General features: G+C 41.1%; 1 protein-coding gene across 1 annotated transcript in view; it reads right to left on the bottom strand.

Moving 5' to 3' along the window:
- Window positions 1–13,964, bottom strand: part of vstm2a (V-set and transmembrane domain containing 2A) — a 76,538-nt gene that overhangs the window by 8,556 nt on the left and 54,018 nt on the right. Inside the window, exons 3-4 of the mRNA XM_038723122.1 lie at window positions 11,342–11,392; window positions 9,191–9,524 (exon numbers count right to left, since the gene is read on the bottom strand). Of these exons, the coding sequence (XP_038579050.1) occupies window positions 9,191–9,524; window positions 11,342–11,392 (385 nt within the window). The remainder of the gene's footprint in view (window positions 1–9,190; window positions 9,525–11,341; window positions 11,393–13,964) is intronic.

Raw genomic sequence — 13,964 nt, 5'->3', positions numbered from 1 at the left:
GCTAGCATCCAGGAGGCTAACTACCAGCCAGGTTCCCACTACTAGCAGCCAGCCTTCACCTCAGCCTGCACTCCAGTCGATGAGCTGCTTCTGCTGCCCCATCCACAGCCCAGTTGACACCTGTTCCTTCTGAGCTGTGGCAGTTGCCAGTGACGGTGCATCAGCAGCCTTCTGTAAAGCTTCAGTGGAAGTTAGAATTGGGCTTTTCCTCCACTGAGCACAGACATCAGCCAGCCACGGCCATAGCAACTTTTGTTCTTTTGTGCATGTAAATGCCTTTGCATGCACCAAAAAGACAAACGTGTGAGTAAGGAAGGACCAATAATCATCCACAAGAACCTGAAATGACACAGTGACAATGTGTGCGACTGCTTTAGCAATATGAATGCAGCCATGAACAGCAGCCCTACTGTTCCTAACAACCTACTAGAGTGATGAGTAATTGGTGTTCTTTCATTAGACATGCAGTTGAGGCAGTTTAAAAAAATATGGTGGCTATTAGAAACAAGGTCAGTGATTTTTGTTTGGATGAATGCTTATGCAATCAAGTTGAGTCCATATTTGTTTTCTTTCATGCAGGAACCAGGCTGGCCTCAGGGGTTGGGGGACAAGTCTGGCTTAGGGGACATTTTTCTTTGCTTTTTTTCTTCGCATTCAGCTCTGGTCACCTCTGAGCTTTGAAAGAATAACACTGCCAGGGACGATGGAAGCTGTGATCTAACAACAGCTGACACACTGGTGGGGAGAAGCTGTGAACAAACCACTCTGCCGCTGCTGCTGCAGTCGCTCCACCAGCCACAGCCACTTTCCCCCATCTGGAAAGTGCCTCATTGTTTACAGGTGCAGCAATGCGGAAAAGGAAAATATCTGCACTCTCCCCAGTTTAATTTCATCTCAGTCCATTTACCTATTGTTGCTCATCTGCCTTAAACCTGAGCGCTGCAGTAATAGAACTCTGTCGCCCTCAGCCGTAACATCTCTCTGCTGCTAAGAAAAGGTGACTAAGGCTGCCTGAGCAGCCTGGGAGAGGCATTTATCAGTGTCAGACACACCGCACAGAGGACTCACTGCAACACAGTTGTCAGCATAATTTGGCTGCCTCATAATCTCAGTCCGCAGCCCCAGGGATTATTCAATATTTTACCTCTACTCAGTGGCAAGTAATATCTTTCTGCATTTTGCTTCGGGGTGCAGAGGGCTATCTAAGCCCAGAGAAGGTTGGACTGTCTGACCAGCTAGAAAATGATTGGCATTTATAGACGAGGAGGAGCAGTACAAAGTTCGATAGTCAGAGGAGTGAAAATAATAAGGGAAACTAGGCTATTACATAGGGACCTTTACTGTTACCAGATACAAGACTGATGTCAGTTTGACTATGCTGATGTGAAACGACATAGACAAATGTGGACCATTCAAAAGTATGCTTAAAACCTCCTCGGGGGGTAGTCAGGGTGTCTGTACCGGTACACAGTGTCTGACTTCGAGATTGGAGACCACTCACCACACTGTGGTCCAACTCCACCAGCCAACAGTCAAGGTTGGTTCCTTTTCATCATAACCACAATCATTCTCTAACCCTAACCAAGTAATTTTAGGTCCCTAAACTTGACCAATCATAACCATAGGTCTGTTGCATCTGTAAACAAACCTAACTGTTCACACCCTGGAGTTAACCACTAAAGAAACAACATTTTCAACTGGTATTTAGTTGCTCTTTAATCATATTATTAGTGCAATAACAAAATAAAAGTAATTCAGTCACCTACACAATATTGACAGCATAGATATTAGTTTAATATGTTATATTAATATAATATATTAATATATTAATAGGTTTAATATGTTGTATTTAACCAAGTAGCTTGTTGTTTTGTGGATTTTTAAATACCATTAGCTGTAATATAGCACTGTTACCTTTGAGCAGGATGAATTTATTACTGTGACTCAGACCATATGGAAACAGGTATATTTTTGCAGTATAGTGGTATATAAAAGTAGTGTTATGTATTTTATGTCGTTCTTGAGATGTAGCATGAAGACTTTCTTTGAGAGAGTTTTCAGAATGCCTGCTTTGTTTAGTTTGTTGAGTGTTTGTTCTTTAAAAAACAGAGATCCATTAAATAAAGAACTGTGAAATTCAAACCAAATGAATGCGGAAAGGAATAATATGATGCTTATGATTTGGTTAGCCTGCTCAGGCAGAGGGTCCCAAAGCCGAGGAAACTGCTTTGAGATATCCCTCTGTAATAAGTGAGGTTTTACGAAGCACCATGGGAGGCCTGTCTGAGGATCTCATAAGCTTCTGGGGTGAACATTTATCAGTATATCTGGGACCCTGACCATGTAGTGCTTTAAACATTGAAGGGATTGTAAATGATTGTAATCCAATATACTTTTTGTTAAAGTCAGAGAATGTTTTCCTACACAGGCCCTGGCTCTGTTAATGGAACACAAAGCGGTTTAGATCTTCCCCACAACATTGTTCCAGCCAATTAGCAACAGGTGGCGGTAGCGTTTTTGCACGGGAGCAGTGTGAGAGAGAAAGGTGTAAACAGTGCTATATTCAAACATGCTGGACTCATTATAAGGTCAATTGGGATAAATCTGAAGCGCTACCCTTAACTAAATATTGCCCGGCTACGGTATTTCAAGGGGGTCAGATTTAAATGGACTAAACATGGGCTAAAATATCTTGGCATCCTTTTTCCCCCTGACTTGGACGATATTGTCAGAGTGAACTTTGACTCCTTAATACATTGATGTGAAATGCTGGTCTTCGTTATATCTGTCGGTGTGGGGAAAGGTCAACGTTCTCAAAATGAACTGTGTCCCCAAGATTAATTATCTGCTCCATTCTCTCCCATTGAAAATCCCAGATAACTACTTTAAACAAAATCAATAACATATTTAAAGCTTTCTGTGGAATGGGAAGCGCCCACACCTGAATATGAGAGAATTACAAAGACCAGTCAAGGGAGGGGGGCTGGGACTCCCAAATTTGAAGTATTACTACTATGCATTCAATCTTAGACATCTGGCACACTGGGCCCTGCCTGAGCCCCGCCATGGTACAGCATAGAACAGTCGGTATCTGCCCCTCTTCCTCTCTCTCATTGCCTGTCCACTATAACATCTGCACAAGTCCCACCCAATCATGTCGCATCTTCAAAATATATGGCTGCTAGCATTTGGCGGAATTCCAAGTTAAATATTGAAAAAATGTATTTCTTTGGAAAGAGTGGATAGATAGAGGCATCCTTTTATTGGAAAACCTATATAGCAACAGTACGCACAACACACAACAGTATGATTTACCAAAAACCCAATTCTGGAGGTATCTCTAATTACGGCAGGTGTTACAAAAGGGTTTATGGACCAAGCTTGCATTACCCAAAGCCAAAAGACAAATTACATACAATTCTCCAGATAATGGGTAGAGGCCATTAAGTGTCATAATACTATGGAATGCTAAGTCAATATGGAGGGGATGGGGGCGTTTAGGCCCTGAGGTGCGCTTGGGAGGGAGACTTTCAGGAATGGAATAATATTTGTGGTAACTCTCGCACAATGTCAAGAGACCTGAGGGTGAGGCTTATTTAGTTTAAAATTCTAAACCGGCATTATTGGACCCCGAGTAGGCTTTACAGATTGGGCTTAAAGGATTCGCCTAACTGCTGTAAGTGTAATATGGATGCAGGGACATTGGTACATGTGCTATGGTCATGCCCTATGATTGCTCAGTTCTGGATGAAGGTTCACTGTTATATTGTTAATATCATGAAATGGCAGTTTGCATTCTATCCCAATCTGTATATACTGGGAGGCTGTGTTATCTGCCTTTCCTCAACCACTAAGATGCTGGACACTGAGTGCTATTATGATTGGAAGACAGATTATACTCAGGAACTGGAAGAAGTCTTGAGAGCCTCCTTTCCGGGACTGGGAGTCTGAACTGGGGAAAGTAGCAGCATATGAAAGGATGTCATATAGGATGCAGGAGAGATGACCGGGAAACAGCCAAAGAGGAAAAAGTCTGCAGAGTGCACATTGTGAAAAAAGTAAAATGACCACGCAAGGGAAAGACCCATGTTAACATTGGTGAAGTGTTTCAATGCTGGATAAACCTCAGAGATTTGAAAGGAATGAAAACAATGGAGAATGGAGGTTGCTTTGTTTCTGGTGAGTAGCATGGCTTTGCTGTATCACATAAACAACAGTTTTCACGTTTCTGATGGCTAATCCTAACTCGTTAGCTTTGCAAGCATTGTGTCTCCAAACATCTGATTTGTAGGAATTGGGATAAACATGTAACTCTCCAGCTCCTTGCTAATCTCATGTGATAAGCCTCGGCTTCCATAGTAACTGACAGACATGGCAGCAGAGGAGGTGAGAGAAACAGTTTGGGAGGAATTAGTCTTTATATAATGTAACCAATTCTCTACTGTACTTATAATTTATATAAAGAAATGGTATTTTACTGATGCAAAGATGTTAGAAATGATACATCTCGACTTCATTCCAAATTGTAACTGGTGCACACTTTTTTTTAATTGGGCCAATCGCATCTTGAACATTTATGGTGCACCGATGCTAATCGGTTAATTTTACCATCCGTAGCGTCCACTGACTGAAGGGAGGGGGACGTATTTGTTTGGCCGTTGAACAAAGGAAATATGCAGCCAAAGTTTAAACAAAGGCTGAATGCAAAGGTGCATCCTCCAGACGTGCAGACTACGCCCTCGTAGACTGCAGGGGATGAAATATGTAAAGTAGGACACAGGACCTCAGGTAATTAACTCATTTCAAAGTACTTTATCTTAAGAATTTGAAACGGTATTGATGTTTGCAATTTATGCCTGATATATGTAGGTCTGCTGCATACATAGCAGCTTTAACAGGTATGGATGGACTGCACAGTAAAATGTCCTTTTACAATACTATTAATTCACATTAAACCCTTGACTGAGGATTCTCAAACTGACTTTAATTTACCATCTGTGTTGCCAGTTTCCCCAAATGTCTCCTAAATGTTCGTAGACATGGTTGGCAATGCTACCTTTAAGGTATTGTTGTTATGTTATGCAGATGATACTCAATTATATCTATCGATCAAGCCAGATAACACTAATTGGTTAGCTAAACTCCAAGTGTGCCTTCAGGATATAAAAACCTGGATGACCTGTAATTTTCTAATGTTAAACTCGGATAAAACTGAAGTTATTGTACTGGGGCCCAATCACCTACATGACACATTATCTAAGGATATAGTTACTCTGGATGGCATCGCCCTGGCCTCCAGCACCACTGTGAGGAATCTCAGTGTTATCTTTGATCTCACATTAAGCAAATTTCAAGGGCCGCCTTTTTTTTAACCTACCTAATATTGCAAAAATCAGGAACACCCGGTCACCCTGTCTGGTCCCCAGATTGATACGCCAAAAACCATTTGTAAGCTGACAATTATTTAGGCAAAATGCTAAAAACAGGAAGTAATGTAATTTCTTAAGTTTGGAATGGCCAATTAACACCAAACTTGGTGTCCTTATGTGGCATGGCTTTCTGAGTGGCTGTGCAAAATTTGGTGCATTCCTATGAATTCAACTCAAAATTTGGTTAACCCCTAGGTGGCGCTATTTACAACCTCAATTCCAATGAAGTTGGGACATTGTGTAAAACGTAAATACAAACAAAATACAATGATCTGCAAATCCTTTTCAACCTATGTTCAATTGAATACACCACAAAGACAAACTTAAAGAGGTGGTATTATGCTCATTTTCAGGTTCAAAATCATATTTAGGGGTTGTACCACAACAGGTTTACATGGTTTAATTTTCAAAAAACACCATATTTGTTGTCATACTGCACATTGCTGCAGCTCCTCTTTTCACCCTTTGTTCGTTTTAGCTATGGAGTGATACATCTTTGTTGGGAGTGGCACATGCGCAGTTCCTAGTTAAGGACTACTAGCCAGTCAGAAGCAGAGAAGGGCAGGTCAGCGAAAAGACGGTAAACAGCTTCAATTCAGCTGTAGGGTACATGTTGCCGACCAGGTTGGCAATTTGGACTGGAGCAAGAGTTTCAGAGTGGTGAGTTATTAATCTGTAACAAAAGTATCTTTCATCCATAAAGTTTTAACTGAGCTCTGTCACTACATCACAGTAACAACTTCAAGTCCATTGACTGCCTGTAGGGTAGCTAGTATTTGGAAGGGAGAGGAGAGGTGTGCTGTAGCTCAGGTGTTTTTGAGGGCGTGTCGGACTAGTCGCTCAGTGAGCATTATGACATGTATTTTCATTGTGACATCACAAGAAAGGGAAGTAAATGCTGGACTACAAACGAGCTGTTTTCAGGCTGTTCAGAGCAGTGTTTTCTGTGGGAGATGGGAACTCCCTTTGGGGTGTACTTTGGGCTTTTTCACTTTGCAAACCTAGCACATGCACAAAAAAGATATATAACAATAAAGGAGAGGGAAAAAGCCAAAAACCATAATACCACTTCTTTATTTGTTTTTTGTAAATTTCACTCACTTTGAATTTGATGCCTCCAACACGTTCCAAAAAAGCTGGGACAGGGCCATGTCTACCACTGTGTTACATCACCTTTCCTTTTAACAACACTCAATAAGTGTTTGGGAACTGAGGACACTAATTGTTGAAGCTTTGTAGGTGGAATTCTTTCCCATTCTTGCATGATGTACAACGGTTGCTCAACAGTCCGGGGTCTTCGTTGTCGTATTTTGCGCTTCATAATGCGCCACACATTTTCAATGGGAGACAGGTCTGGACTGCAGGCAGGCCAGTCTAGTACCCACACTCTTTTACTACGAAACCACAATGTTGTAACACGTGCAGAATGTGGCTTGGTATTGTCTTGCTGAAATAAACAGGGACATCCCTGAAAAAGACATTGCTTGTATAGCAGCGTATGGTGCTCCAAAACCTGTATATACCTTTCAGCATTAATGGTGCCTTCACAGATGAGCAAGTTACCTATGCCATGGGCACTAACACACCCCCATACCATCACAGCTGCTGGCTTTTGAACTTTGCGCTGATAACAATCCCGATGGTCCTTTTTCCTCTTTGGCCCAGAGGACACGATGTCCATAATTTCCAAAAACAATTTGAAATGTGGACTCGTCAGACCACAGCACACTTTTCCACTTTGTGTCAGTCCATCTCGGATGAGCTCGGGCCCAGAGAAGCCAGCGGCGTTTCTGGGTTTTGTTGATATATGGCTTTCGCTTTGCAGGGTTGGGTTTTAACTTGCACTTGTTGATGTAGCGACAAACTGTGTTAACTGACAATGGTTTTCTGAAGTGTTCATGAGCCCATGTGGTAATATCCTTTACACATTGATGTCGGTTTTTAATGGAGTGCCGTCTGAGGGATCGAAGGTCATGGACATTCAGTGTTGGTTTTTGTCCTTGCCGCTTACGTGCAGAGATTTCTCCAGATTCTCTGAATCTTTTGATGATATTATGGACCGTTGATGATGAAATCCCTAATTTCCTTGCAATTGTACATTGAGAAACGTTGTAAACTCTTGGGCTACTTGCTCACGCAGTTGTCCACAAAGTGTTGAACCTCACCCCATCCTTGCTTGTGAATGACTGAGCCTTTCGGGGATGCTCCTTTTATACCCAATCATGACACTCACCTGTTACCAATTAACCTGTTCACCTGTGGAATGTTCCAAACAGGTGTTTTCTGAGCATTCCTCAACTTTCCCAGTCTTTTGTTGCCCCTGTCCCAGCTTTTTTGGAACATGTTGCAGGCATCAAATTCAAAGTGAGTGAATATTTGCAGAAAACAATAAAGTTTATCAGTTTGAACATTAAATATCTTGTCTTTGTAGTGTATTAAATTAAATATAGGTTGAAAAGGATTTGCAAATGAATGAATTCTGGTTTTATTAACGTTTTACACAACGTCCCAACTTTATTGGAATTGGGGTTGTAACTCGAAATAACTGTTCCTCTATAACCACAAATCGCATTTACATGAAATTTGAGCTGAATTGTTTCCAAATGGTTTCCTTACTCCAGTGACCAAAGTTGACCTATATATGCCTATAGGTGCCGCTGTTATTGCACATCAAAGACATTTCAAAAAATCCTATTGACTTACTGTACATTAATTTTATATCTCCATGACCACAAGTCCGACTGATACCAAATTTAAGTCATTTGTTCCCCATTGGCCCCTGATGACACCTGGAAAATTTGGTGCAATTCAGCTTATAAGTGGCACTATAATCGAAGTTGAAATTCCGTAGGAAAATCCCATTCATTCCTATGGCATTTTCAAACAAATGACATTTTGTCTCATAACTACTGCAATGTACATTGCACATTCATAAAACATATATCTACGTATTTGTAGGATGCTGTCGGATCGGATGCTGCAATCTCAACCATGCAGGAAAATGTCATTTCAATACATAGGATTTTCATGTTATGCCTGGAATGTCATTCGTCACACCATAGCCCCACAGCTTTGGCTCCCTCATCGTCTGCGGGACGCCAGGGTGGGCTGGCACTGACGCGGCCTGCGTCAGGTGGCTTGGACCCCTATCACAACTGCTTGCAGTTCTTGTTGTTATTATTATGATTAACATTGCTATAAATATCTGAACCGTTATTCATTCAGTCTGTAAGAATATTACCTTTACTTCTGTACTTCTGTGTGGATATTGTGTAAGCTGCTCCTCCTAACCCCCATCCCTCTTTCCATCTCTCTCTCTCTCTCTCTCTCATCACCCCCAACTGGTCGAGACAGATGGCCACCTACCCTGAGCCATGGTGGTTTCTGCCTCTTAAAAGGAAGTTTTTCCTCGCCTCTGTCGCCTAGTGCTTGCTCATGGTGGGAATTGTTGGGTTTCTGTAAATTATATCACAGAGTATTGTCTAGACTTGCTCTATATGAACAGTGCTATGGTATAACTGTTGTTGTGAATTGGCATAAATAAAATTGAATTGAATTGAATGGTTCAAAGCTCTTTTTTGTGTATGTGCAACGGTTATAAATGGTCTGTTTAGCTGTTTCTGAAAGCTCGATTTTACATTTGCCCATTTTGTAAATGCATGCCGAAGACTGTTCGTTGCTTTTTATATGCTTAGCCTCTAGATTTTATGCTGGTAGTAAAAACTACCTGAGTGACTTTTGTGTTCCACGGTGCCTCTTACCTGAGCCAGGGTTGTGTTCTGTTTTGGAGGATGTGTGCGAGGTGGAGGTGGAGGCTACCCTCTGGTCTGAGCTCATGCTGTCCTGGCCCAGAGGTGAGCTGGACTTTCTTGGCTTCTTGTCTGTAAGGTGCAGCGGGGAGCTCTTCTTGGGAGGTGGCAGAGGTCGTCGAGGCCTGGCTGTAGTATTGACCTTTAGCCAGGCTTGGGCTTTGTACTCAACAATCTCTCCGTAGTTAGCTCGTGTCACCCGGCACTCGTACAGTCCTTCGTCACTCTTGCTGACTCTGGAGATCTGCAGCTTGTGTGAGATGTCATTGCCCTGGACTTTCACTGTCTGTTAGAGTAATTAAACAACACCACAGTGTCATAACAGTAGACAGCATGAGGAATACCACCAGGTTTCATGACACATTATGACTCTTTCTTCTACAACATGCTACATGGCCGTTATACTGTGACACTTGGATATAACACATTCAGAAGAAGTTGGACTCATGCACATATACAGTGGCAATGATAAGTTTATGGGGGAAAATATATCAATAGGAGCACAGATTTGTTGGTGAAACAGTCAGGATTAAAATAGTGGTTCTCAGCTGTGGGCCAAGAGCATATACAGGTTTTCCTTCCATCCTGTGATGAACTTTGAGGGCTCTAGACACCCTTTTTGTATTGGTGACACTGAAGAGCAGCAATCTTGTAAATCCATTCTCACCATAAAGCAGTCCTACTCGTTCATTTGCAATGTTGCTTGCTACACAACCAGAAGTAATGGATACCTTGGTAGATATGTTAAAGAAAAATCTATGAAGGTTGACAAATTTCTATTGTCTTACTGATAATATCGCCCGACCCTGGTGGTATCTTGTAAAATGATATTAAATCTTGGCCAGATTAGTAAGTAGTAAATTGGTGCAGCCCCTGAAAAGCTGGCTTCACATCATATGTTTTTCTCCATAACATTACATTTTCATGACTAAGTTCTTAGGCATCATCCTATAGGTATTACTAATAAATGTTTAACATTCAAAAACCATAAGCATTTAGCCGCTGTCACAAGATAATTGCTAAATTCTTGTTGATGCACATGAACATGTGATACCACCTTTTCCAAATGCACTGTAGCCTTCAAAGAGAAGAAAGAGAGAAGAGCAAAGAAAAAACTTTAAAAAACAACAAAAAAAACCCTAAATGACTGAGGTGGAAGTTTTGCAGTGACAGAGGGAATGTCAGAGTTGGGCTGGTACAGTATGTTAACACAGCAGACACAGAGCAAAGTAAGTTGATGTAGAACAAATAACAAAGTCGCATTTTGAGTGAACTAACCTTTAACACAGATTATAGAATTGAATAAATAGGGAACAATTTTAAAATTCAAAAAGTTAAGACCAGGATAGAAAACTGACTGAGTCTGCAATCCACAACTGCGCATGTGTGCATTTATTATTAAGAGGTAAAGAAGTGGTCCACTGTACATCTCTGAGAGCAGCAAACTTACTCAGGACAGCTCAATTGGTCATGCTGGTGGGACCAATGAAAAGATTCTGTGCTACTTGTCCAACATATACCAAACCTGTCTCCTAGAAACTATGTTAACACACAACTCATTTTTTGTCTTTTACCAAATACTTTAGGGAAACATGATGTATGCCTGAATGATGTTGACCGCTAATGTCCAAAGTGTGCTTCGTTCTTGTACTTCACAGAGGTTGTAGGAATGTGGTTGGGGTAAACAGCAAGCTAATAAAGCACAAGACTTTGACGCTGGAGACTGAATTTACTTGTATGGGTTACCTTGATCCCACACCTGTCACTGCACCTAACTCTTTGACTATCCAAGGTCTCCAGTGGTAGTTCAGAGGAAGGTTGTGTGGTGCACTGGTCACAGAATGCATACACAGAGTGCCAGGAAAAAAGGGGCGGACCGGTAGCTGGGACATGAGCGCAGGAAGGGAACCACTGTGACAGTAATAATACACTGCCAACGATTTCCCTGATTAGCTCCTTTCTCCGGGTGAAGGTGTATTATTCAGGAAATCAGCAGCTGTTGTGTTTGCTCTGAATGAAACGCTGCCAACTTGGGTCACAGTGGTATGCATTTGAGAAGCACGGGGCTACAACCAGGGATACATGATGTGTTCTTCAACTTACACTTATTTTTGTCCCCTCATCATCAGGGTCAGGCTCAGGTATCATCTCCATCTGGGAACACAGAAAGTAAGAGAAAGAGAGCATTAGTAATGTGAGTTCAGAGTAGTTCTCAAAGAGCCACTCTGAGGACACATCCAAAGATGTTTTCATGCAAGTCACTAAAACCAGTTATGAAATTACTACACTGTAAAAAAAACAAAAAACAAAAAAAACATCTATCCACTGACGGTTGTAAATCTTTCATTACAACATCAACGCACAGACTGACTGCTACTGTCCTAACTTTAAAAATAAATGCAAAGATGTCACTCTTGCTACTGTTTCTGATTTATATTTAGATTCTTTGAGTGGTTCTGTCGAGAAATAACGACAGCTTCCAGATGCTGCAGTGAATCAAGGGAAAAACCTGGTTCAGACCAGGATGCAGTGTTACAAACTAACAGAGAAAAGATTATGCCTCAAAACCTCCATCAGTCTCTGCAGTAAAAGTGATATTACCCATGAAAACTTATGACAAATAATAAATGTCAGACGGTCTGGAATAGCTTTTCAGTAAAAAAAATTCAAAGCACAACAATACTAAATAGCAGCATAGCCCTGGGGCTCATGAAATGGTCCTGTTTCAGCCCTGGTGGCTAAGTTCTATCACGGTGGCAAGCACTAAGCCTACAGCCGACATCATGGCCTGCGCATTGATTTTAGAGGCTATAATTTATTTATCCCACATCGGATGCCAAATGGATGCGAGCCCGGAAAAAAAGTCTGCTGACTACAAAGCTGAAGAGGAGCAAGAGCAGTGCAGCAAAAAGGCTTGAGAGGAGGAGGATGTTTCTCCAGAGGACAGGGAAGCTATTGGTTCCATGGCCAAGACAAAAAAGGAAGGGCAGGAGAAGGATGAGATGGCTACTTATGACCATTTGCAGCAGAGAGCGTTCCTTCATGTGCTGTAATTATGTCAGAGGAACCTGGCGCCATTCTCTGGAGAATGTTCAACAGACAGGTGATTAATGAGCAGAATTAAGACCCATAGCTTTCACTGTCTGCATGTATGCGTGACTCTTACATCTTGACTTCAAGATGGACCTGGCATCCTCTATTGTATCAAGGAGACGTCTTTAATGGGGAAGCAGGATTAATTGTCCTCAGCCTTGGCGTTGGACTGTTTCAAGTCATCAATTTCAGCCTGCTCTTTTACAAACTTCCCAGTGGTTATATGGGCTGGGTGTGCAGTCTATATATGTCACCTGAGGAGGATAAAGTTAGAGTTCCATTGGAGGACAGCTCTACTCTAAACTAGTGGCTCCTGCATTCAGGAAATCATGGTCACAGTGACAAAAAAGAGCATTTCGTTATGGAAAATGATACGGGTATATTGAAATGGATTTTCACCACAACACAGCTGAAAATGTTTTATTTGTTTGTTTTTAATATAAAAGCCATTTTTTGTTTTAATTCATATCCATTACTGAATTTTCTTTTAAGCATTCACACCAGCAACATGTTGTCATTAAACATTCACTTAGGAATGGTGAGCAAACCTTTGTTAACTTCTGGGAATTTTGTATGATTTACACATCAAAATCAGTCTACTTCTCATACCTGTATTAACATGTCTTCCGTATAATGTTCTGTCAACACAAATAAGGGGTCTAATGAGGGTCTAATGAAAATACATTATGCGATGTGGAATGTTTTTGGAAATTCACCCTGGTGAAGGTGAAGCTGATAGTGAGAATTACTTAGTGAAATACTCAAGACATCAAATATACCCACAGACATGACTAGAAAATAAGGATACCATAATTTGCTGATCTTCTTTCTCCGCAGTACTTTTGTCCTTCCTCTTTGCGTGAGAGGAATATGTAACAGTGACACAGCTGCAGATTGTGATTGTGGTGATAAGGTTTTTTTTTTCATTTCTGAAGCCTAAAATAAACTCACACACAAGAGACATTTGCAAACTACAACATGCTCCATACACATCTTTCATCTAGTCATGTCTACTTTTTGATTGGAGCTGCCACTGAGCATTGTTTAACTCAAAAAACAGAACCATCCCTCAAGCTTGAATCATTTTATATTAAATTAATAATATGGTTCTGATCTGTCTCCAGGTCAGCTGACTGTGCTCGCCTTGTTCACATTTAGAATCAGTCCATGTCTGGCTTCACCTCTGCCTTTCAAACATTTTAAAATATTTCATCCACACTGACTCTTTGAATTTGCAGACACTAAAACAAAAAACAAATTAGCCAGTATTATATGAGGGTCAACCCATAAGTCACCCAGCACTGTACAAATGCAATTAAGGTAATTGTGACGTAATGAACATCCAATATCAATTCAGAATCCCAGCTTTTATCATCTGCTGTAAAAGGCATGTATTTGCCCCTAACATGTTGTTCCGATGTCCTTAAAATAAACAAATAAAACTGTCAAACCTTTTACAGGGAATATTCACTCTCCTGCGTTTAATATTTTCTTATCTAAATGTGTACCTGTTCCCAGAAGTAAGTCTTGAGCCTGTGACAGCAATGTAAAAGTTTTCAATGACGCTGTCGGAATAAACCTTCATTATTTTCCCATTTATATTTCATTTCTATTGCATGAGTGCCCTCTGAGC

This window comes from Micropterus salmoides, unplaced genomic scaffold (genome assembly GCF_014851395.1).
Source record: "Micropterus salmoides isolate LMB-PRFRI ecotype aquatic unplaced genomic scaffold, ASM1485139v1 Ms_hic_scaffold_1, whole genome shotgun sequence".
NCBI classification, from domain to species: domain Eukaryota; kingdom Metazoa; phylum Chordata; class Actinopteri; order Centrarchiformes; family Centrarchidae; genus Micropterus; species Micropterus salmoides.
The sequence above is the reverse complement of the archived record's forward strand: the minus strand, read 5'-3'. Positions and strand labels throughout refer to the sequence as shown.